General features: G+C 43.7%; 1 protein-coding gene and 1 pseudogene across 1 annotated transcript in view; one reads left to right on the top strand and one right to left on the bottom strand.

The window, feature by feature from the left end:
* The window catches only part of LOC141117811 (embryonic protein UVS.2-like), a 107,290-nt pseudogene that overhangs the window by 43,560 nt on the left and 37,042 nt on the right, over positions 1-26,688 (bottom strand).
* LOC141117812 (embryonic protein UVS.2-like) overlaps positions 2,666-26,688 on the top strand; it is a 116,510-nt gene continuing 92,487 nt past the window's right edge. Inside the window, exons 1-9 of the mRNA XM_073610843.1 lie at positions 2,666-2,786; positions 2,873-2,990; positions 3,643-3,818; positions 3,899-3,980; positions 4,079-4,206; positions 4,862-4,977; positions 5,857-6,082; positions 7,576-7,694; positions 8,484-8,694. Of these exons, the coding sequence (XP_073466944.1) occupies positions 2,666-2,786; positions 2,873-2,990; positions 3,643-3,818; positions 3,899-3,980; positions 4,079-4,206; positions 4,862-4,977; positions 5,857-6,082; positions 7,576-7,694; positions 8,484-8,694 (1,297 nt within the window). The remainder of the gene's footprint in view (positions 2,787-2,872; positions 2,991-3,642; positions 3,819-3,898; positions 3,981-4,078; positions 4,207-4,861; positions 4,978-5,856; positions 6,083-7,575; positions 7,695-8,483; positions 8,695-26,688) is intronic.

Genomic DNA, 26,688 nt, shown 5'->3' with positions numbered 1-26,688 from the left:
CAGGGAATACGGTAAAATCTTCCAATGATGACTGTTGTGGTAACATCTGTCTTATGCCCCGTACACACAGTCGGACATTGATCGGACATTCCAACAACAAAGTCCATGGATTTTTTCCGACGGATGTTGGCTCAAACTTGGTTTGCATACACATGGTCACACAAAGTTATCGGAAAATCCGATCGTTCTGAATGCGGTGACGTAAAGCACATACGTTGGGACTAGAAACGGGGCAGTAGCCGATAGCTTTCGTCTCTTAATTTATTCTGAGCATGCGTGGAACTTTGTCCGTCGGATTTGTGTACACACAATCTGAATTTCCGACAACGGATTTTGTTGTCGGAAAATTTTATAGCAAGCTCTCAAACCTTGTGCATCAGAAATTCCGATGGAAAATGTGTGATGGAGCCCACACACGGTCGGAATTTCCGACAACAAGGTCCAATCACACATTTTCCATTGGAAAATCTGACCGTGTGTACAGGGCATAAGAAAGGATTTTACCTCAGTTTTGAGAGATTCCCAGTAGGACTGAGGAGGACTCTGCAGGATGGGGATGAGTTGGGGCCAAGACTTGTTATCTGTTATTATTGTATTTAATCTGAAATAAGATATTGATACAAAACTTTACTTTCCAGAACCATCTACTTGGAGTGAACAAAGATGGTAAGCTTTTTAACATTCTTATTTAAGGAATCATTTTTGCTTTATTTCTGTTCTCTATCAGCTGTTTTGTTTGTTCTGCTTTTTCCTCCCGTTCATTAGCCTTTTTTATAACATTCCTAATCCTAAATCCTAATTCCTAAATCAAAAATTGTTTGCACTGCTCCATTGGTCCTAATCAGCCTGGCCAGATAATCTATAAAAAATATTTTCCTTCTCCATCTAGAACCAGCCTCTAAGAAAGACCATTCCACATTTTTATAGCTCTTATGGTAAACATCCCTTACTTTAAAGAGATCGTTTCACCAATTTAAAACATTGCAGATAAAACCCTTAGAAAAATACATTTTTAAATTTTGCTTGCAGTATTTTCCTTTCCATAAATGATTTATTATTCACCTGCAATGAATTTGCAAAAAAATTTTGACTACTCTGAGAGTCACTTTCCTAGCCCAGCCCCCTCCCTCATTGTTTCTCTTAGCCCTCCCCTCTTCTGGGACTGTCCCATCACTGCCTGTGCTGGCCCAGCATCTTTGTCCCTCCCCTCACCACCCCACATAAACTTTGATTTAGCTGCTGGGGGAGGAGTGAAGAGGAATACTATCAAGTGCCATTTGAGCGAAAGCTCTGAGTCTGCTGGGGCTGATGAGATCACGTCCAAGCAGCAATTTCCAGCTTTCAGATGTTTACATAATGGAGATATTTTACATTTGATGACATACCAAAAATATGTTACGTACGCATATAATCATCGGCATGTTTTTTAGACCCTGGCAACAGGATATTTTTTTAAAGCCCTCTCCTTTTCCTTAGGTGACAGTGTTTATGATAATCATGGTGATTCAGGCAAAGACATAAAAAATTTCCCGACCAGAAGTTTCACAGATCAGGATAGCTTTGTAGAGCTACCCTATTTTTTTTCATTAATTGATAATTCAATTTATAAAATGGGTTCAATATTTACACAAAATTAAGTTATTTTAATTTTTTGGTTGCGATTATTTCACTAGATGTGCTTAATGTGTATTTTGTATACACAGCCCCAAAGAGTGAAGACTCCGAAGTGCCACAAGGGATCTTCAGCAAGATTTTGAAAGCTAATAAAGGTAATTATTCTAAACCACAGGATTCATTACTGCATTATGAAGGTGCTAAATCCAGGCAAGGGAATAGACAATAACCAATTATACTCCATAAAGTTATGAGTTTCAGGATCCTTTAAATCATGCACCGATGGACTAGTCAATAACGTGTGAGGAGAAATATGGCATTCTTGTCTTAAATTGCAAGCTCTTCATCATTGCTGAAAGAGTCTTTAAAAATCACTATTCCATTTAAAAAAGACTGGTGGGTTATTCCTATTCACTTCTACCATTGCATTGAAACTTGTGAGATAAAGAGGTTGAATTATTAACAGCAAATAGAGCTGTGTGTAAGCAGGTGCTTTACAGATTAGCTAGTTAGTTTGTTTTGGTTGCCCAGGTGGGAAGGGGTTAAGCTAAGCTTAGCATTTTCCTGGGCATTTCTAAGTTCTGCCCTCCATAGTGGGAAGGCTCTACGCGGGGGCTCGCTCTCTGCTGTGTCCTGAATGGGAAGATTCAAGAGGCCAACTTCACTGCAGCAGAACAAATACAGGTCTCCTCCCCTGCCAAACAGGGCTGTGCTGTGTCACGGAACTGAGTAAAGCTGGGCCTTTGGACTGCATGAAAATATCTAACAGGTTCCTTCGGATGCACAGATTCCCACTGTGCCTATCCTATTCTGTTGTGTACCCCAACACTGTACTGTACTGCATCTGATTAGATGCAACCGCTGTTAGTTCTAAAATTATCTGTTTGGATCCGTCCATTTTTCAATAAAAGAATGTCAGGTGAGAGTCGACTGACAGAGCAACCCACATAGCAAACTTCAGCCAGTTCACAGTGTATGGGCAGCTAAAATCCAATATATTTTAGTGTATTAACTATAACCATTTTCTGTATTTTCAGATAGCAAAACAGTCATGTATGGAGGCGATATGCTGGTACAGAATGACCGCAGCGCTGTAAACTGTCCTTCTTGCCTTTGGCCTAAAAGTGATAATGATACTGTTCCTGTTCCCTACATCATAGCATCCAGCTACAGTGAGTTCCCTCTTTCATCTCTTGCATTAAAGTATTGGTTGCTATTTGTTATTTGTAGAAACCCAACCTTCTATCTTTGTTTCCAGGTCCCAGTGATCTGAACAGTATTGTGCTCGCCATGGCCGAGTTTGAGACATTGACTTGTGTGAGGTTTGTGCCTCTTACAACAGAAGTTGATTACATCAACATCGTTCCTGATGATGGGTAAGGTGTCTATTGTCTATCATAGTGCTTCACAAAAAGAGAAACAGTAGGGGGCATCTAAAACATAAACATCTTAGACTTTACATTACCTATTTGTGCACGATGGCTTCTCTTTTTAATTTCCTCCAAAAAAATACTATGGAACTCCTCTGTATAATTGCAAATACATGTGAAATTCAAAAGCCAATAACAAGGTACTTCTTGGTTGTCTCCTTTTTTTTGTACCTAGCAGAAATAGCACAAGGACATAAAATATTAATCCCAGCGCTGCTAACATTGAGTATATAGTAGAAAAATGGAAGTGACTTTGAGGGAGTGGGGCTTAGTGTCAACAGACTCAATGGATTCCACTTAAAATTTTACAATGAAAATAAAACCAAATATGTCTTTCCAAAAGTGAGCAGTGATCCAATGCACAGCACAACGTTACTTAGCTCCCAAACGCCATACCCCTTATTAGAACTGGGCACATACATAGGGATACACCTGCTGATATGAGTTAGAAGGGTCAAAAGCTTAGCACAAATAGATATTGATTGTTTTCTTTCTGTGGCTCAGATTCATTATTCATTGTTTCTATTAAACTATTGTCTTAGGCTCCCAAATGGTATTAAAGCATAACTATTTTGAACGGTATATTTACTATTTCTAGCTGTTACTCATATCTTGGAAGAACTGGTGGAAGCCAGACAGTTTCATTGGGTGGAGGCTGCATCTACAGGGGGATTATACAACATGAACTAGAACATGCCCTGGGCTTCTACCATGAGCATGTAAGAAGTGATCGTGACAATTATGTTGACATCAATTTCCAGTATATCTCTCAAGGTACTGCGGACATTTACACAAAACGAATTTAGACATGTTTTTAAAAAAGAGACATTACCACTGCTTTTGTCTTTTTACAGGATACTGGGGTAATTTTGCTAAAGCGAACACTAATAACCTGGGCAGTCCATATGATTATGGTTCAGTGATGCATTATGATGCGTAAGTCATAACTTTTATGTTAGCCGGTGAATTACCCATGAATTATAAAATATTTTTAAGGTAATATGTCAATCTTATCTCCATTCAACATTTTCCAGCTATGCATTCACCAACACTTCAAACAAACCCACAATTGTCCCCAAGCCTGACCCCAATGTGCCTATTGGGCAGACAATTGGACTGAGTGTCTTGGATGTCACTAAAATTAACCGACTTTATCAATGCAGTAAGTTCCTGTATATTCCAGTTTTATGGGTTTGAAACATTAGAAATTATACTTTTTTATGATTACATTTCAAGTGAATTTTTACAGTTTTGCAAAAAAAAATGTTTTGACAAAAAAAAATCCAAAATGTGCACATTTGTCTCTGGGCCCTACTATGGGTGTACACAATAAATAATGTACACATGTGGCATCCCCTTGCATCTCAAATTCATTCTGGGTTATTTATTTTTGGTGGGTCATATAGTAATGATAGAAAGATACAGCTAGATTTTAAAAAAATGATATTGTTTACAATTTGGCCAGGTTTCTTTGAAAAAAAAAGAGTAAAATATCAGGAAATGTCATTTTTACCATGAAATGAAGGCTCAATTTGGCCTGAACAAACAAAGTATAATTCACCTGGATGCACAAAGTAGTTGTAAAGATACGTTCCGTTTCACTAACACATGTGAAAGTTGTAACACTGCATTGAGGGATTAAGGTTCTTTTATCTTCAAAATAAAGGGTGAAATTCAAGGTTCATTTGATTTTAAGTTCAAAATCTAATAGAAGGTTACCCCCTCCCCTGCTGTCCACCAATTCATTATTAATATTATTATCAGTTTATTCCACCAGTGACTAAAGACAATTTATATGTCTATTTTTCACTTCTCAGGTGTCTGTGCGACTTTGCTTAATAATAAGACAGGAATTTTCACTTCTGACAACTATCCTTCCGCTTATCCTAATAATTGTGATTGTGTTTGGTTGATCAGGGTTCCATCAGGACAGGTAAGGAGACAGATGTAGGCATGCAAAATGTGACCCTAAATGTTTAGTAACCTAGCTGTGAAAATAAACTGCCATAAGAAGATTGTTTTGTACACCACCTAAATTTTACATTAATAAAAAAATAGAGATTTGACTAGTATAGTGTCAAGCAATAGGTCTAAATACTCCCTACCCTAGGTCTTTTAGGATGTATATGTCTCTGAACCTCATACTCTGCTTCAACCACCAATTGCTCCATATGTTGGAATAATACTTCCCTTCATTATGGCCCACCTTCAGACTATCATTACCACTTCATTGCTGGAAGCCTATTTTGGAAACTCTGATGTGTCAGATTTCTTTTACCCCACATTTGATGGTGACATCATTGTAGGAATGGGGGTTTGGCAGGAACAAAATGGGCCTTGGAATAATTTGGGGCTCTGGTTCTTACAAGTATGTTACCAATAATAACAGTATTGCAATATCCACAGTCAAAGGTTTCTTTGAGTTAATTCAAAATAGCGTTAAACGAAAGACTTCTGTTAAAAGTTTCTTCCCCAAATCTGTCTTGTTTAAGCTTATTTGTTTCCCTGAAGAAACCACAAGCAACAAATAATCAGAGGGAGCAGAAGAGTTCTGTCAACTTGAAAATCTATGGAAAATACACACATTTGAAGAGACATCTTAGCTAGAAAAGTCTATAGCTGCAAGATCGTTTAACAGAAATTAGAATCATACATATTCATATTCATATTTTTTTCTGAAGGACTATTCAAGCATTAATATAATAATCAATTGCATCATATTGCAATTACATATTAATCCAGTTTGCAGTTACAAATATGTGAAGTTTGGGGTTTACTGTAGATAATAAATTTGCCTTGTGTCACTTTTTAGGCGTCATTAAAGTTCAGTAGCTTTAATATCCAATCCACTCCTAACTGTGACTCAGACTACATGAGGATCTATGACGGCCCCTCTAAGAACTCCCCTGTGTTGTTGGATAAAATGTGCGGAAGTCAAACCATCCCTCCACTCATCGCTTCTACAAGCCAGATGCTGGTCCAGTTCGTCAGTGACGGGGCTGTTGCTGGGGTCGGCTTCCAAGCTTCATATAGCTCAGGTATGCCGATTTATTTTAATAGTAAAGAAAGTGTTCAGAGAAAGACACTGAATAATCACAGATACAGAGTAGATCCCTCCCAAGGAGGGACTATTGGCACAACAGTTTGATGTCCTCTAACTTCTGTTTGCAACCTTTGAGGTAATCCATGAAGTTTCTTAGTATATACAATTAGAATTACCAGTCAGTCATGCCCTCCCACTATAAAGTTGTTGATTGATTGTTCAATGTGTATGTCGGTCAACTTTAAGAGTGATAACAATTACCTCTATGGCTTATTTTGGATCAGATACTGTATAGATTCATCTTTCTTGCGGTATATCCCTGATGTCTGCCCTACTGCAAAATTAAGAGGTTGTTAAATTCCTATGGACTTGTCATTCAAAATTCTCCAGGGTAGAGTGCAGTGACCAGACTCCCTTTTCCCCAGCACTATATTGGTTAAATGCTTGTTTTGCTTAGGGCAGATATGGAAAGTTCAAAAACTTAACCTGGCAGCCAGTGGTCATCTATGCTCTCCAATAGCCCAGTAAGTGGGCGAGCCCTCAACATGTTCACATACAATGCATGACTGCTTATCCTGTGTTGTATTTGATGATATCTGAGAGTCTACAGCCAGGGGAATGGCAAAAAGAAGCAGCTTCAGGGACCAGTAGTACATCATGGAGAAAGCCTGTGGTGGGATAAATAAGGTAAGCATTTCAATTATTTATCACCTTCTAGACTAAAGAAGCATTTAACTCAAGCAGTGCAGTGGGGGGAACGAGATGAATAGATTTTACAGCTTCTACACATACCCCATTAAGGACACAATAATAGGTTTGTCTGGTAGCCCACCCATCTCCACTACAGTAATTTATTTCCATAGGACACTCCAGTTTTCTCACTAGTGCTCTGTGAAACACTTCTGGGTAAGGCCCCTTTCAGACCTACGGATCCGTTTTTACTCCTCCGCTTGCTCAGCGGGGATCGCTCCGTTGATCCCCACTGAGCCGGCGGGTGACAAGTCCGCCTCTGCACTCTGTGCCGGGACGGACCTGTCAGAGCTCCGCTCTCCTCTATGGGGGGATCGGATGATTACGGACTGACTGTCCGTTTTCATCCGATCCACCAGACGGATGGAAAATAGGGCTTGCATCTGTCTGGATTTTGCAGAGCGAATCAGATCGGGCGGATCGGATGTCAGCAGACATGTCACCGTTGACACCCGACGCTCCATAGTGGCTTTCTCCCCTTCCTGCCTCAAAGAAGCATTTGGTGCCTGTGTAGGCCATCTCTACATCTGAGCTCTGCATTGAGGGTTGGAGAGTGGGGTCCTAGTCTAAGATCAACCGGGAACTCTGAAAGGGAGGATGAACTATGTATATACAGTATATATATATATATATATATATATATATATATATATATATATATATATACATAAACATAAAATGATGTCATATACTCTTATAAATCTCTTTACTATATTGATTATATCTATATTCTTACAGTTCAGTGTGGAGGATCCTTCTTTAACTCTCAAGGCAGCTTTACATCTCCGGGATACCCAGGGAACTACAGTCCAAACATGAATTGTAACTTCACCATCACAGCTCCTGTTGGATATAAGGTAAAACAATTATCCCTAATTGTTGGACTTCCACATTCTCTAAAATTGTCACACAAACAAAATTTAATGTTGGACAGACACATTACAATCTGAATATACAACACCTTTTGAATTTACCAGCATTCACCAGGGCCTACCTGAATGAATGGAAATAGAATGTATTGTTCAGGGCATTACAATACATGGCTGTTGGTAAATCTAAACTTGACTATACAGCACTGGACTAATTTCTGCCACCCCTTTAGAGAGTAAAAGGAGCACAGGGGAGAGGAAGGGAGGGGGTGATCAGTTTCTTGAGTCTATTGTAGGTACTTGAATTAATAAATGTATTAGCAGATTTAAATACACTATCAAGTTGAATCCAAATTCCAGCTCACATTTTATAATCAGTTATAGCATTTTTTTTCCTTTTGGCATAAATGTTTTACATGAATAAATAAAGCTGATCATTTTAAGCAACCCTGCCAGTGTTAAATGATTTGGCTTATTCATGTAAACTGATACATTCTGCTGGATAATTTGTGCTTTTGAAAAACAACAGACTTGTTGGCTGGATACCTAAATTAACATAGAAGAAAGCCTAAAAAAGAAAACAAAAGCAGCCATCGCATGTAAGAATTGCAATATAATAAATGTTTTCTCTTGGATTTAATATGGCTTTAAGGTCAAATATAGACTGTAGACTGTAACATCAATGAAAAAAATACTCACTTTTATGCAATAAAAATGATTTGTTTGTTGCATGAACACAACACTGTCATGTTAGTCATAATTGTATTTCTTTTTCAGATTGCTCTGACCATAAGTGACTTCCATGTAGAGTCTGCCACTTTCTGTATGTACGACTATCTAAAACTCTTCATGGATGGTACACAAAAGGGTCCATTCTGTGGGGATCGCACCATCCCTGTGTATTACTCCAAAGGCAATTCTATGGTTCTCGTATTCCACAGTGACAAGTCTAACCAGGCAAAGGGCTTCCAAGTCTATTACACCTTCTGTGAGTAGCTCAGTTCTATCTGCTTATATCTAATATCAGCAATGGAAGTTATAAGATAATAGAGGTCCATTTTCAGCCAGCTTAATGAAAAAAAAGAAATGTAAAACTGCTGTGGTGTAAATACAGATTTAATAGCAGGATCTCAGATTAAACACAAAGCTGAATCATCTTCAATTATAACTATGAAGTACAGAACTGGTTCTAGACTTTGCTATTAGACAACCCAGCAAGCACTGCACACACTGAAAATCAGAAACAGCATACAGTATATTGAATGTTTATATGTAATAACAATTGCCTACAATAAAAAAAAAAAAAACAATACAAAAGAAACTAAAATTCAATTGACCTAAACCCACTATATTTCCTCTTTAAGCAGACATGATGTTCACTTGTCCTCTAGTGAAAAAAAAATCTGTTAATGAAATACAGCGTATCAAAATAAAGACTAATGCCGCGTACACATGATCGGAATTTTCGTCAGAAAAACTTTGGAAGGTTTTACAGATGGAATTCCGCTCAAGCTTGGCTTGCATACACACTTTCACACAAAAGCCAGCAAAAGTCTGATGGAGCATACACACGGTCGGAATTTCCGACCAAAGACTCACATCGGACTTTTGCTGGCAGAATTTCCGATTGTGTGCATGCGGCACAACAATCAAGCAACCAACAATGTTCAAATAATCATTGTTTGATGTATGGGCAGATTCTTTTTGAGTATACACCATTGATACTGGATATACAAATCCGTGTAAATGTATGTTTGTTGTTTTTTGTTTTATAGATCAATGAGAAAGTAGGAACGAATAAAGTCCATGTATTATTTAAATATGGTTTTAATATTTGCTGACATTGACCTCTCTTTGATTACAGTTCAATAGAAGAGCAACAGATGGTACAAAGAGAAAATCTACCGGTTCTGGAAAGAAGCCGACATCACTACAGGACACAATGTGAATTTGATGGAGCCCGTATAGAAAAGTTCACACATTTATGCATATATATATATATATAATGATTAAATGTATGGCTCATGCTAGTGTTTGCAATTACTTTTAAAAATACAAAATAACATTTCATAATTGTTTTCCCATTTGCTTGGTATTTTGTTTGGCTTGCTTAGGAATAGGAGAGCTAATGTTGGCGTCCTCTGGTTTCTATGTGGTTTACATTTATTCTAAAGTGATAATTCTTATTTCTTTATCTTTCCCTTTCCCTACTTATTATTTTGAGGGGGAGATTGGCCATTTCTTTTGTACTATATATGACAGTCTGATCTGATGTTTTCCTTTCCTTTTTAAAAATAAAATATATTATAGCATTAATCCATCTCTATTATTATTTTCGAGTGACGTAGTTCCTGATTCCGCAACGTGACTTAAAGTGAGCATTGCAGTACAATGAAGTCCATTTATTAGTTTCAGCTCCTTCCCCTGTGAAATGCACTGCCCAGTGGCGTACCTACAGGGGTTGCAGAGGTAGCCATTGAGACCCAGTTCCATGGTAATCCCAGGGGGTCCACACGGCCTCCCTGTATGTCTGGATAGGAGAGGAGCGGGGGCGGTGGCATAGAGGAGCCAATCCTCCATGTAGCCAATGGATTCCCTTCCCACTTCTCTTTCTCTCATGCATACATTCAGCAGCTGCAGAAGGAAAATGGAGGACATTTCGTTCCTCCACATGCTGCTCCTGCCACCTCCCTATTGCTGTCCAGCTGCCTTGGGCTTCTGTGTGCTCTCTCCTGGCCCCCATCACCCCCCTGCAGTGCTGTCGGGTTTCCCCCTCCCACCTCCCTCTAGCTGCTGTAGGGGTCTGTCAGGGTGGAGTCTTGACTTAATGAATATAGTCAGTGATTGGTACCGATCACTCACTCATTTTTTTTTGTTTTTTTTTATTCATTCATAGCCGAGCCATAGTAAACTGTGTTTACTATACAAGCTATTCCTGTTCATTCTGTGCAGCTGAGGTTGCAGAGAAAGAGGTTGATAAATTTGTCCTCAGTCCATTTCTCTGTCTCAAAAGTGAGAAATTTCACCAAAGCTCCCCAATGGGGGTCCTAAAAAATATGTAAAAAATAAAAAAATTAAATTGTAAAAAAAATAAAATAAATAAAAAAAAATGGTAAAAAAATAAAAAAAAAATAAAAAAAAAATGACTGGGATCAATGGCAGAACTACCAGGGTCACAAAGGTTATACTTGCGACTGAGCCCTGGCATTCCGCCACCGTGGAGGGCCAATTATGTCTCAGGGGGTTAAGTCTATGCAACACACTATATAAGGCCGCCTGCACGTCGGCCTGTTGGTGGTGTTGTTAAGAGAGAGACAGAGAGAGGCAGAGAGAGTGTCATTTCATTTAGTTTGAGCAGGCAGGCGATTCAGTTAGCTGCAGTGTATTTCATATATATATATATATATATATATATACACATATAAATATATATATACAGTCAGTCTAATATATATATATATATATATATATATATATATATATATATATATTGCATACAGTTTAGCTACTGTAGATCTCACTGCAGACCATTCCTGCTATACTGTTTCTAATATACTTTAGGCACTCAGTTGATTCAGTTAGCTGCAGTGTATTTCATATATCTATATACAGTCAGTCTAGTATATATATATCCACTGCATACAGTTTAGCTACTGTAGATCTCACTGCAGACCGTTCCTGCTGTACTGTTTCTAATATACTTTAGGCGGGCAGTTGATTCAGTTAGCTGAAGTGTATTTCATATATCTCTATACAGTCTAGTATATATATATCCACTGCATACAGTTTAGCTAGAGCTCACTGCAGACCTTTCCTGCTGTACTGTTTCTAATATACTTTAGCAGGCAGTTGATTCAGTTAGCTCTGCAGTGTATTTCATATATATATATATATATATATATATATATATATATATATATATACAGTCAGTCTAATATATATATATATATATATATATATATATATATATATATATATATATATATATATATATATATATATATACACACACACACTGTATACAGTTTAGCTAGATCTCACTGCAGACCGTTCCTGGTGTACTGTTTCTAATATACTTCAGGCAGGCAGTGTATTCAGCTAGCTGCAGTGCATTTAATATATATATACAGGCTTGTATATATATATATATATATATATATATATATATATATATATATATAGTCTAGCCAAGCCTATACCTAACTGTTGGCCATTCCTGGAGTACGTGCTCAAAGACACTTTCAGGCAGACAGGTGACTCAGTGAGCTGCAGTTCATTTAATATATATATATATATATATATATATATATATATATATATAGGCATGTATATATATAGTCTAGCCAAGCCTATACCTGACTGTAGGCCATTCCTGGAGTGCATGTTCAAAGACACTTTCAGGCAGGCAGGTGACTCAGTGAGCTGCAGTTCATAAAATATAGACATGTGCAGGATGAAAAAATTTGTTTAGTTTAGTTTTGTTTCGATTCGTTATTTAACTAAATTAATTTCGTTAAATTCGTTGCATTCATTACATTCGTTTTCGGAATTCGTTTAGTTTCGTATTCAAAAAATTTGCCCGCATTCGAAAAGATTCTACCACATCCGAAAAAACTATCAAATTCGAAAAAATTCTACCGCTTTCGGAAAAAAATTAACCAAATTTGAAAAAGTAAACTATATATAACCATTTTGCGAAATTCGAAATTCTTATAGAATGAAATTGAATTCCAATAGAAAAGATTCAAACAGAATAGAAAATATAAAAGAATAGCATAGAAAAACAATAGAACAGAATAGAAAAAAATATAATATATTCTATTCTAATCTTTTCTATTAGAATTCAAATTCATTCTGTACCAAATTCCAATTTGGGAAGATGGTTTTATATATATTATATTTTTTTCTATTCTGTTCCATTGTTTTTCTATGCTATTCTTTTCTATTCTATTCTAAACTTTTCTATTCAAATTTGAATTCATTCAAATTTTGGAAGATGATTGATATATATATATATATATATATATATATATATATATATATATATATATATATATATATATATATAGGAAGGCCAGTATGGTGGCCTGAATTTATGGGAGGAGCCCGGGGGGTATTTAACCAGCCCGCTCACCTGTGGTGCTTGTAGGTTTCCTGTGCGCGATATACGTCACTAGGCCGACTATTCCGATTTCAGCGTTCGCAAATACTTGGCTCACAAGTTCCGGCATTCGTGATCTCCGTGCCCAAGAGTTTTTGAAGTCCGCGTTTACCGATTCGTTCGCACCACGCGTCTGGCTGGGCTGTCGCAGGTAGGGTCCCCTCGGATTTTTGTTTTTACGTAGGTTATGTCATGTCACTAAACCGTGATATCAGAATTACGAATCACTCGCAAATTTCACGAACGTAACCGCATGTGTATTACTCGCACTGTCGTCATGTTACCATTTTGTGTTATCTGAGGAAACCACAGCGACGCAAGCGTCGCTTCATTTCAGACAGGTCTTAATTGTTAAACATGTGTCAGTAGACAGCCATAGCGATTCGTAAATGCATAAATCTTTTCGAACCACGTCAGTTCGATACCAATCATTTCTCATTTCTGAAACATTTCTAAATACATTTCTAACATTTCAAACCATTTCAAATCATTTCTCATTTCAGTCACGTACCGCGCTCCGATCCGAATCCAGTCGCACCTAAAAGATGCACCGATTCGCTCCGGTGTGCCCCAGTAGTTACGGCCTCATTTCAGTACATGCTCCAGAGTCACGTCATTATCAGTCGTTATGACTCATCGATTCGTACCTCTGTCATGGTTATCATTTCATTTCCACGTATCACGCTCTGATACGAATTCAGTCGCATGGAAATGCACCGATTCGTCTCGGCGTGCCCCAGGTATTAGCCACATTTCAGTACATGCTCCAGAGTCCGATTCGTAGTCAGTTGCTACAGCAGCACGACCAATTCGCGCCTCTGTCATGGCAAACAATATGTTACACCTGCACTTACCGCGCTCCGCTTCGAATCCAGTCGCATCCTCCATGCACCGATTCGTTACGGCGTGCCCCAGGGCTCGGCCTCATTTCTGAAACATGCTCCAGAGTCTGGATCATAGCTAGTCGCAGATATCGGGCGACCGATCCGCATCTCTGTCATGGAATTGCTACCATTTCACTCCCACAGCGCATCACCGTTTCGAAACCAGTCGCATCCGAGATGCACCGATTCATCACGGAATGCCTCAGTTGTTTCGGCCGTATCCATACCTATACCAGAGCTCGGTGCGTTGCCAGTCGCAAATGCGGCACAACCAATTCGAGCCTCGGTCAAGGTAAACATTTCTCTCATTTTGTTTCTTACTGCGCTCCGATTCGAATCCAGATGCATCAAACATGCACCGATTCGTCCCGGTGTGCACCAATGTTTTTTCAGTTGCCTCATTTCAGTACATGCTCCAGAGCCCGGTTCACGGTCGGATCAGTCACGACACGACCAAGCCGGACCTCTGTCATGGAGTTCACTCATTTCATAATCAAGGCAAACATTTCAAATCATTTCATTGTCACAAGATTGTAAGCACCATACAAGTCATTGCTTCAAGTTAGTCAGCAAACCCTTCACGAACTATCACCTTTCATTTTCCTCCAGGTCAGTCAAAGTTCAGTAGGTCCACCCTGCACCAGGTTGGACGATATCCCCCCAGGTAAAAAAAAAAAAAAAAAAAAAAAGTGGGAGAAAATAAGTCGGGTAAGTATGACTCAGGGAATCAAAGAAAAAACTTGAAATTTATGTCACCCCCAATAGGTTACAGTCAACCAAAAATAAGAGCTCAAAGACAGGATATTCTCACCAGATCAACCATGTCGCAGGCCGGCAGCAAAGACTTCACGGCCCCTCTGTCACCTTCCCCGGTCTCAGAGAGCGGCAGCATGCAGTCCCTCAGGGGATGGACTATCCCCAAACTGACGGCAGAGCTAAGACGCAGAGGTGTGCCCTTCCCCGCCACAGCGAGGAAAGGCGAGCTGTTCAAACTCCTCTTTCCCCCACCAGCAGCAGGACCCAGTACCCAGCAGGCATCCCTCCAGTCAATATCTTCAGCCATCTCACAACTTCACACGATGGTGTCGTCCCTGTCTACCTCAGTCACAGACGTACAAACCAGGGTGGCACTCCTGGAGGCACGACCGGCCGCGGCTATCCCCGACCCAACCGCAACCCAAACCTTAACACCCCTTCCTGCAGGTACCTCAGGCTGGAGCCCAATTGTCTACCCCTCCCATTTGGTTCCAACCAGCATCAGGAAGGACATTTTGGACGGCAGGGACGTCAACCTGGCCTCTCTCCTTATTTCTGTGCACGATCTGGCAGAAAATAAGGCCTACTCCTGGGGTGACATATCGGTAGTCCTTAAAGCCAAAGACCCCAGACTGAACCGCAAGTTATCCGTCCCAGAATTCACCCTGGCCTTTGGCATGCTGAGAGACGTCCTATGCTCAGCCGCCCCCAGCAGAAGGGAAGAGCTGGACTTATACCTCCATACGGTAGTAGACTTGGGCTACAAGTATGGAGGATTTTCCTTTTACGACTACCACAGTTCCTTTTCCGCAAAGGCTGCTGCCAGACTCACTGTCAGGAGCCAGGGAGCGTCTCCGCTCGCCGGGCTCCGGTGCGCATGTGCACGGGACGAGCACTTCGCCGCACACCCGTCCGCGGCCTGATGGTGCGGCGCGCGCGGGTGCACGGCGGTCCCCGTGTGCGCGCCGTAGCCCGTGCGGGTGCCCGGTAGCGCGTCACACTGACGCGCTCGCCGGGCAGGGGGACTATATCTGACGGCTCCAGCGCCCAGTCGGGTTGCTGGTTTGTCGTCAGCTCTCCCTGTTCCCTGAGCCTGTGTTTACCCTGTACTTGCCTGATCTGTGTACCGAACCTCTGCTGCTTGTTTAAACTACCACTCTCCCGGATTAACCCTTTGTGCTGCTGCCTGATCTGTGTACCGAACCCCAGCTGCTTGTTTAACTACTACTCTCTCGGATTAACCCTTTGTGCTACTTGCCTGATCTGTGTACCAAACCTCTGCTGCTTGTTTAACTACTACTCTCCCGGATTAACCCTTTGTGCCGCTGCCTGACCTGTGTACCAAACCCCTAGCCTGTTTAACCATTACTCCGCTGGACAATCCTACCTGTAACCTGCTTGACCTGTGTACCAAACCCCTGGCCTGTTTAATTACTACTCTGCTGGACTATACTGATTCTAGTTGCCTGATCTGTGCACCAAACCCTGGCCAACTTAACCACGGCACTGCTGGACCTTGTGATACCCTGATTATCACCTGCTTGTACCCTAACCTCTGCTTGTACTTTCAGCCCTGCTCCCTACGGATCCCAAGACACCCGCTTCCCGCTCCGGAGCCCATTATCCTCCCGGAAGCCCGTGCCTCCACGTGCCCTCAGCCTCCTGTACCCATCTCGGGGGTCTGGGTGCGCGTGGTCGTAAGGGCGAGCCGCTCTCGGCATCTCGGCCTCGGTGAGTATTTGTCCGTGACAGTACAAACCAGCCAGATGTCTGAGGCCGACAGAGCGCGCTCTCCTCTGGAGATCCTGTGTCAACAAGTATCTACCCTTGCGGACTCCGTACAGAAGTTACAAGAAGGTTATACACAAATTGATAACCGTCTGCAGCAGATCACTGGGTTACTACCTTCCGCAGCCGCAGCTCCTGCACCCAGCGGTGGGGGTCCACTTCCCCAAGCTCCGGCCAACCCCACTGTGGTCATGGCTCTTCCTGAGCCCAGGGTCCCTATACCTGAACGGTTCTCGGGGGACCGTAAGAAGTTTAGGGCTTTCAAAAACGCATGTTCCCTCTACTTCGCTCTACAGCCGAGAACCTTCTCCTCAGAAATCGTCAAAGTGGGGTTTGCGATTTCCCTGCTATCCGAAGAACCCCAGGCGTGGGCCCACAGCCTGATGGAACAAAGCAATCCTGCCCTGAACACCATCGAGGCCTTCTTTGAGAGCATGACCCAGCTCTACGATGATCCGCAACGCATGGCCACAGCCGAAGCTATCCTGCACCACCTGTCCCAAGGGAGAAGACCTGTTGAGGACTATACAGTGGAGTTCCGTAAGTGAGCGGCTGACACAAACTGGAATGAGCCGGCCTTACGTTATCAATACCGTCAAGGCTTATCTGAATTACTCAAAGACGAGTTAGCCAGGATGGAGACCCCTGCTTCCCTAGAGGAACTCATTCAAGCAGCTACCAAGCTCGACCGGCGTCTTCGGGAGCGGCGCTCAGAACGGTTTCAGCTGCCTCGCCCTGTCTGGGCGTCACCTAGACCTCACTCCACAGTACCTCCAAATACATCTTCAGTTTCCTCTGCATCGGTCCCTGAGGCCGAACCAATGCAGCTCGGTCTGGTCCGAGGTCCGTTAACCTCCGAAGAGAAGCAACGTAGACGGCAGTCTAACCTTTGCCTCTATTGTGGAGGAACTGGACACTTCCTACGCAGCTGCCCGATCAGGCCCAGTAAGTTCCCTCAATCAAACGTATTGAACTTTCCAAACAATAACATTCCCAAGGCTTATGTGATGTTGTTTATTTCTCTACAGCTTCCGGAAAGGGAGATTCGCCTGCAGGCCATCGTTGATTCCGGGGCCTGCAGCTGTTTCATAGATTCCACCTTGGCACACAGATTGAAGATTCCTCTACAAACCAAAGAGCAGAATTTACAAATCCATTTGGCCGACGGATCCCTTCCGTGCTCTGGTCCCATCACCCAGGAGACCCAACCTATTCCAGTAGTCACAGACTCCGGCCACCGGGAGTTCTTACGGCTTGACCTAATCCGTTCACCCATCTTCCCCATCATACTTGGCCTACCATGGCTACAAGCTCACGATCCACTAATCAAATGGAGCACCAAGTCGGTATCCTTCTCTTCGCAGTATTGCTCTCAGCACTGCCTGCTCCCGGATTCCAAGGTCTGTGCCACAATGGCGGTACCACCAGGCAATCTGCAACACGTCCCCTCCGAGTATCTCGAGTTTCAAGAAGTTTTTAGCAAACAAATGGCTGACCGCCTACCACTTCACAGGGCCTACGACTGTCCAATTGACCTTCTTCCTGGATCTGAGATTCCGTTTGGCCGGATATTTCCCCTGTCTGAAACCGAGTTGGAGGTCCTGAAGCAGTACATAGACGAAAATCTTGAGAAGGGGTTCATCCGCCCTTCATCCTCACCCGCCGGAGCAGGTATCTTTTTCGTAGGGAAAAAAGATGGTACCCTGAGACCCTGCGTAGACTACCGACAACTAAACAACATTACAATTAAGAACCGGTACCCGTTACCGCTCATCCCTGAATTGTTCCAGAGGTTCCGATCAGCCAAGGTGTTCTCTAAACTCGACCTCCGAGGGGCTTACAATCTCGTCAGGATCAGGGCGGGAGACGAATGGAAGACGGCCTTCAGATCTAGATTCGGTCACTTCGAGTATTTAGTGATGCCTTTCGGTCTTTGCAACGCCCCAGCCACCTTCCAACATCTAGTGAACGATATATTTCGACAATATCTAGATGACTTTCTCGTGGTATATCTGGACGATATCCTTATTTTCTCTCCTACGCTAGAGATGCACAGAAGGCACGTTAAAACGGTTCTTGCTATCCTGCTACAACACAAGCTGTACCTGAAAGCCGAAAAATGTGAATTTGAGAGATCCACCATACAATTCTTGGGGTTCATACTCTCTACCAATGGGGTTGCCATGGACCCTCAGAAGATTCAGGCAATTCAGGAATGGCCGGCTCCATCTAATAAAAAAGGAGTACAGAGATTCATAGGATTTGCCAATTTCTATCGAAAATTTATCGTAGGATTCTCGGCCATTGTGGCACCTATTACCCAACTAACTCGGCAGCATCAATCTTTCCAGTGGTCCGCAGCGGCTCAGGAGGCTTTCCTTAAGTTAAAAGAACTGTTCAGTTCCGCTCCAATCCTCTGCCATCCTGACCCGACTCAGCCCTTCATACTGGAGGTAGACGCATCGGAAATCGCAACCGGAGCAATTCTTTCCCAGAGACAGGGACCAAAGGCCATTCTACACCCAGTAGCTTTCGCTTCTCGGAAACTCAGCCCACCAGAACTCAATTACGACGTGGGTGACAGAGAGCTGCTGGCTATAAAGTTTGCTTTGGAGGAATGGAGGTACCTGCTGGAGGGGGCAGTTCATCCGGTGATGATCTTTACGGATCACAAGAATCTCGAGTACCTCAGAACAGCAAGACGCTTAAAACCCCGCCAAGCCCGTTGGGCACTTTTCTTCTCACGCTTTAATTTCCATATAGCGTACAGACCGGGGGCGAAGAACGGAAAGGCTGATGCCCTCTCACGGATGTTTTCCGCAGACTCCCAAATACCAACACCCAGCACGATCCTCTCTCCTCAAAATTTTCTCGGACTAACTCAAGCAGACTTGATATCCTCCATCAAATCTTCATCAGGCACTTGTACAGAACCAACTGTGCATTCCCTGAGAAGATACGAAGATCTTTTCTGGATTAAGGGAAAAATATTCGTACCACAAGTGACTCGGCCCTTAACCCTTCAGATGTGTCATGATCATAAGTTGGCAGGACATTTTGGGAACAAGAAGACGGCTGAACTCCTTTCTCGTTCTTTTTGGTGGCCGGGATGGAGAAGGGATTGTAAAGAATATGTGGCTTCCTGTTCCCTGTGTCAGAGAAACAAGGGCCAAAACACCAAATCCTGGGGCCTGCTCAGACCTTTGCCCATTCCGGAACGACCATGGGCTGATGTCTCCATGGACTTCATCGTAGATCTACCCAGCTCAGAGGGTTTCTCCACCATCCTCGTTGTTGTCGACCGCCTTTCCAAAATGGCTCACTTTCTGCCCATGAGGGGTACTCCCTCTGCCGTAGACACGGCCAACATCTTTCTTAAGGAGGTTGTTAGGCTCCATGGGATACCAAGGAGCATCGTGTCGGACAGAGGCGTCCAATTCACGTCCAAATTCTGGAGGGAACTATGCAAGGCCTTGGGTATCAACATTTGTCTTTCGTCGGCTTATCATCCCCAGAGCAATGGCCAGACAGAGAGGACCAATCAGACGCTAGAGCAATACCTCCGCTGCTTCTGCTCGGGATCCCAGGATGATTGGGCAAGCCTCCTCTCCTACGCTGAATTTGCGTACAATAATTCTATCCATGCCTCCACCAACCAGACCCCTTTCTGGATCAATTGTGGGTTCCATCCCACATCCTTCGCTAACAACATCCCCGAAACGGCAGTTCCTGCAGTCCAGGATAGGATAAATTCACTACAAGCTAACGTTCAAAAAATACAAGACACACTACGCAAAACCCAAGAGGACTACAAGAGACAGTACGACCGGGGCAGAAAGGCAAACCCAAAATTCGATGTAGGAGACGAGGTCTGGCTGTCCACCGTTAACCTGAGATTACCGCTGCCTTCTCGAAAGCTCGGGCCTAAATTCATAGGGCCTTTTCAAGTCAGGAGGATTATCAACCCTGTGGCCGTGGAATTGACACTTCCCAAGACATACCGGATTCACCCCGTTTTTCATGTGTCACTATTGAAGCCTGTGGTGCCCAGTCCTTTCCCGGGAAGAGGAGAACCCCCGCCTCCGCCAGTCAGAATCGATGGCGAGACTGAATTCGAAGTGGAATCCATTCTTGGTTGCAGAAAGAGGGGCAGACAGCTACAGTACCTGATTCAATGGAAGGGGTACCCTCCCGAAGATAATTCCTGGGAGCCCGCCAGGAATCTGCATGCTCCACAGTTAATTCGAAAGTTTCATCAAGATCATCCGGAACTGATGACCAGCCTTGGCGTCCAGTGTCCGCCCTTAGGAGGGGGGCACTGTCAGGAGCCAGGGAGCGTCTCCGCTCGCCGGGCTCCGGTGCACATGCGCACGGGACGAGCACTTCGCCGCACACCCGTCCGCGGCCTGATGGTGCGGCGCGCGCGGGTGCACGGCGGTCCCCGTGTGCGCGCCGTAGCCCGTGCGGGTGCCCGGTAGCGCGTCACACTGACGCGCTCGCCGGGCAGGGGGACTATATCTGATGGCTCCAGCGCCCAGTCGGGTTGCTGGTTTGTCGTCAGCTCTCCCTGTTCCCTGAGCCTGTGTTTACCCTGTACTTGCCTGATCTGTGTACCGAACCTCTGCTGCTTGTTTAAACTACCACTCTCCCGGATTAACCCTTTGTGCTGCTGCCTGATCTGTGTACCGAACCCCAGCTGCTTGTTTAACTACTACTCTCTCGGATTAACCCTTTGTGCTACTTGCCTGATCTGTGTACCAAACCTCTGCTGCTTGTTTAACTACTACTCTCCCGAATTAACCCTTTGTGCAGCTGCCTGACCTGTGTACCAAACCCCTAGCCTGTTTAACCATTACTCCGCTGGACAATCCTACCTGTAACCTGCTTGACCTGTGTACCAAACCCCTGGCCTGTTTAATTACTACTCTGCTGGACTATACTGATTCTAGTTGCCTGATCTGTGCACCAAACCCTGGCCAACTTAACCACGGCACTGCTGGACCTTGTGATACCCTGATTATCACCTGCTTGTACCCTAACCTCTGCTTGTACTTTCAGCCCTGCTCCCTACGGATCCCAAGACACCCGCTTCCCGCTCCGGAGCCCATTATCCTCCCGGAAGCCCGTGCCTCCACGTGCCCTCAGCCTCCTGTACCCATCTCGGGGGTCTGGGTGCGCGTGGTCGTAAGGGCGAGCCGCTCTCGGCATCTCAGCCTCGGTGAGTATTTGTCCGTGACACTCACACAGTTCCAAACAACAACAAATTGGAGTCTCATGGACACAGAGCTGTTCTGCCGCCATTTTGCCGGCTTACGCTCACCCCTGTGTGCGATTTGCCAGTCCTCCACCCACACTGCCACCTGGTGCGCCAATGCGACAACCAGACGTCCCTTCGAATTTCCCTCTACCTCCGGTGCACTTCAGGGTCAGTCGGCCCCTGAACAAACGCCTCAGGTGGACAAATTCGGACGCCCAGTCCGAACCGTGGGAGGGGCAGCCATCTGCAATAATTACAATTACGGGTCCTGCAACTTCAGTCAGTGCCGCCTACTCCACATCTGCACCTTATGCCAAAGAGCGCACCCAAGAAACCTGTGCGAAGTCAAACAACAGAAGAGGGCATGACTAAGCCGGATCAACGTCTTATGGCTAGGACTCTACCTCACCTCACATCCCACCCCCTCCCTGGCCACCTACCTTATCCAGGGCTTCACAGTAGGCTTTCACACCGGCCTCATTTCACTACCCCACAGTACTTACGAATGTGGGAATCTTCGTTCAGCGGCCATTGACGAACAAGCCATAGATCGGCTCTTACAAGCAGAAGTAGACCGAGAGTACGTCATAGGCCCCTTCACTCAGCCCCCTTTCAGCACTTGGAGAGTCAGCCCTATTGGGCTTGTCAAGGGCAAATTCACAAATAAATTACGTTTGGTGTACGACCTGTCTGCACCTCATTCTTCCCACATCCCCAGTCTCAATTCCCTGATCCCCTCCGAAGAATTCTCCCTAAAATATTCCTCCGTGGACATGGCAATCCAAGCAGTCATCAAAGCAGGTACAGGTGCCTGGCTTTCCAAAGCCGACATCTCGGATGCCTTTAAGCTCCTGCCTATACACCCATCCCTTTGGTGCTGGCACGGCATCAAGTGGAAGGAGGCATATTATTTTGCCACAAAACTAACGTTTGGTTTGAAGAGTAGCCCTTGGCTCTTCGACACATTCGCTCAATCCCTCGCTTGGATACTGGTACACAAGGCTCAGTGCCAAGAAGTCATCCATTACCTGGACGACTTCCTACTAATAGAACCTCCCAGCAAGCCCCCAGGAGACCTCGACAAACTCAGAGTGGTATTCGGGAATCTCAATGTTCCCATCGCCGAGCACAAAGTCGACGGCCCAGCACACAACATCACCTTTCTCGGAGTCAACTTAGACACCTGCACTATGCAAGCCAGTCTCCCCCTCGACAAACTAACCCGCATCAGGGCGGTCCTTCACAAATTCACCCACACCAAAGGGTGTACCAAAAAGCAGTTGCAATCTCTCCTGGGAATGCTTAATTTCGCCATGCGAATTATTCCACAAGGCCGCACCTTCGTGTCACGTCTGCTGAGATTCCTGTCAGAAACACAAGACCCCGATCAGATCCTGAATCTAGACTCCGCAGCAATAGCGGACCTATCTATGTGGGAGGAATTCCTGTCCGCCTGGAATGGCATATCCATATTTATACCCATGGTGTCGGCCCTTTCACCTCAGGTGGTGACAGACGCTGCAGCTTCCACAGGTTTCGCGGCAATTTTTGGCCACCAATGGTTTTCAGGACCCTGGCCTCAACAGATACTGTTGATACCCGGCTTTACCCGAACATCTTCCCTCTTCGAACTCTATCCCATAGTGGCAGCTGCACAACTCTGGGGTCACCATTGGACAGGGCAAACCGTGGTCTTCACCACTGGCAATCAGGCCACGGCAGACATCATCAACAAAGGCAGGTCCAAGTCCCTAGCAGTCATGTCCTTCCTGCGCAGATTGGTACAACTGTCCTTACAGCATCAGTTTAACATTCACTGTGCATTTATTCCAGGCAGATACAATTTAGCTGCTGACGCACTGTCACGTTTTAACTACACCTCCTTTTTCAAACAGGTTCCCGGAGCTGATCCAGTGTCGGCCCCTATCCCCGTCTGGTCACAGCTGACCCTGGACTAGCTCAACATTTACAAGGAGCAACGCAGCTCATCAATCACTCACTCTCTCATAACACACTCAAAGCCTACCAGACAGCTTGGAGGGCATTCAATAAATTCCTCACATCCTGCTGTAAAGGACCAACAGATGTCAAACAGGTACTGGCCTTCACTTCATACTGCCATACTCAGCTGGCCTTATCTTACAATACCATTCGGCTATATCTAGCCGGCATACAACATTTCTTGACTCTTGAAGACCCCACAAAATCTTCACTGTTCTCATCACACGCTATACGAGCCATCCTTAGGGGCATTCAGAAACAACAACCAGTGATCAGCATCAAGCGCTTACCCATCACGGGGCCCATCTTCAGGGAGATGTCGACTATTCTGGCTACTTCTCCATTCGGTCTGCTCCCCAGCACGGTCCTACAAGCAGCCATATATTTGGCTTACTATGGGTTCTTGCGACCTGGCGAGTTCACCTGTAACAACCCCACAGACCAAGTACTATGCAGACGGCACTTGCTTCGCTACCAAGACCATTTTATCCTTCACCTCGAGGTTTCTAAAACCCAGCAAACAGGCTCTGGAGTAGACATTCACCTCTACAAAACTAATAACAGCTTGTGTCCAGTTACCGTACTTAACCATCTCCTGTCACTCCTGCCTGAACAACCGGACACCTGTCCTCTTCTACCATTCCCAGTTAAACCTTTAAGTGCCTGTCAGTTTGTGAAACACATAAGGATACTTCTCCGCAATCTTCACCTTAACCCCAGTCAGTATTCCGGACACTCCTTTCGTATCGGAGCAGCCTCCCGCCATGGGGTCCCAGACCACGTCATCAAAAGATTAGGCAGGTGGAAATCAGCCTGCTTCGCCCGGTATATCCCCAATCCTCAAGTAGAGATGGCACAGGCATTTTCAAAATTGGCTCAATGAATAACTGAAAAACAATAAATATTATACCCCTACCTGAATGTTTTTGCCCCCTTATTTTGGCATACCGGCCATTAGACCAAGGCACACTTTCAGGTCCATTTCATATGGTGAGTCCACACTTCCAGGTCTATTTCTGATGGTAAGTCTTATGTTAACTATAAATGTTATCTATGTCCATATCGGACATAGGGCTCCAACCATAAGTAGGAAGGCCAGTATGGTGGCCTGAATTTATGGGATGAGCCCGGGGGGTATTTAACCAGCCCGCTCACCTGTGGTGCTTGTCGGTTTCCTGTGCGCGATACCCACCCTCCCATCCCCATTTCACAGCATTTCTCAACTATTCATTTCTCTTTACAGAATAATCATTTCTTAAACCAGGGTATGCCCCCTTATTTTGGCATACCGGCCATTAGACCAAGGCACACTTTCAGGTCCATTTCATATGGTAAGTCCACACTTCCAGGTCTATTTCTGATGGTAAGTCTTATGTTAACTATAAATGTTATCTATGTCCATATCGGACATAGGGCTCCAACCATAAATATATATATATGAAAAAGAAAGAAGGGGGTTGGGGTAAGGTTACCCCTGGGACTTTTAAGGTGCTTATCAATATTAAATTGGATCAATGCAATAGATCAAAAAAGGAAAATAATAATGTATGCAAAATGCCAAACTGTCTAAAATTAATCTTTTAATTCAAAATCTTTAATAGTTACAAGTATCACCAAGACATCTAAAAACAAGCAAAATTTCTATCAATCTAAATTAGTCAATAGTGAATAGGATGTTTAAATAAACCACTTTATGGATACCACTCTCAACATGTTTCGCTCAACTCATGAGCTTCATCAGGAGTTTTTTGGTACAAGTGTGGCATACTATAGATAAGAGAAGAGAAAAAAAAAATATACAAATCAGATAATTCAAAGACGTTTAAAGATAAAATTTCAAAAAGAAAAAATATTAAATAACAATAATAATGAAAAACAAAAGTTGATTGCATACAAGAAAAAATGAATATTATTACATAAATGAAAAACAAATATCTCAGGTTATAAAACCCATAATTAAACAATCTAAACAATTTAAACAAATAAATTGTGATCATTGTATTGTATGTGTTTGTACATTGACTTCTATGTCCACAATTAATAAGAAAAACATACCAATATAAACATAGAAAAGAATTAAATCATCAAGAGTGGGATTTGCTTACCGAGCCCAATTAAGTTTGAAGAAAAATAGTAGACAACTAGATTGTAGGTATAAACAAAGTTAAGTGGTTCAAATTCACAGGTAAATTGGATGCGTCTCACCCGCCTAGGACCTCCCAAACCATTTTGGTCCACAGAGGGGCCAAAGTGTAGAGTAAGATAGCTGAAAGCTAAATATTCGAAAGGAAAGCAGATTATTAGCAAATTATTTCTGAGTTGTTCATGAGAAAAAGAAGGGGCAATTATCATAAAAGATTAAGGGTTAAGTTTACCTTTGGGTTGAATCAAGGAGTAATTGTTCAGGGCTGATATAGCCTTATAAACAAAATCAAAGAAGAGCTATGCTCAAGTATCTCCACTGGGTGGCACTCCAAACTAGCAACCCTTATATGTCAGACAAGGAGATCCATGTTCAGACAGCCCCAATAAGCTATAAAAGATGATAATAAAAAAACACTAATGTAAAAAACCTTTCTAATGACACTAGTTGAATCACCAGCAGTAAGTGAACCTGAACTGGTGAGTAAATTCGATTACCTGAATGATGAGGTGGATGTGTACGGAGGGGGAGAAAGGCATACACCTCCCCTTGCAGCCTCAGAGCCACTGTCAGAAGATAGCGGCCATAGAGCCGCACTATATATGTCCCTCCACCCCGGCGGCGTCTGACGTCACCACCGGGATGCGGACGTAGGATGAGGTCCTCCCATAGGTCCATGTGGCCAATAGCAGGCAAGGGAGCGAAGCCGGATTCCATCCCTGCTCCGCCCGCCAACGTAGACACGTCGGTTCTCCGGCTCTCACAGCGCTGACGGAACTCCCGGGCGCATGCGCCGGTCACGGGCGAACTCCGCTCGAGCCCGCCCATCAAGCAGGCGCATAGAGACAAGGCATGCAGTGTTAAAAACAAAAACGAACGCGCATGTGCCGGTCTTCACCTACCAGAGACAGAATAGGCAGTGCTTCAATCAGGGAGCCCGTGTCGGCCATCTTGACTAAGGGAAAGGAATAGGGAAAAAGAATATATATACG

Source organism: Aquarana catesbeiana, linkage group LG13 (genome assembly GCF_042186555.1).
Source record: "Aquarana catesbeiana isolate 2022-GZ linkage group LG13, ASM4218655v1, whole genome shotgun sequence".
In the NCBI taxonomy this organism is placed as follows: domain Eukaryota; kingdom Metazoa; phylum Chordata; class Amphibia; order Anura; family Ranidae; genus Aquarana; species Aquarana catesbeiana.
Note: the sequence above shows the minus strand (reverse complement) of the source record. Positions and strands in the feature narration are given on the sequence as shown.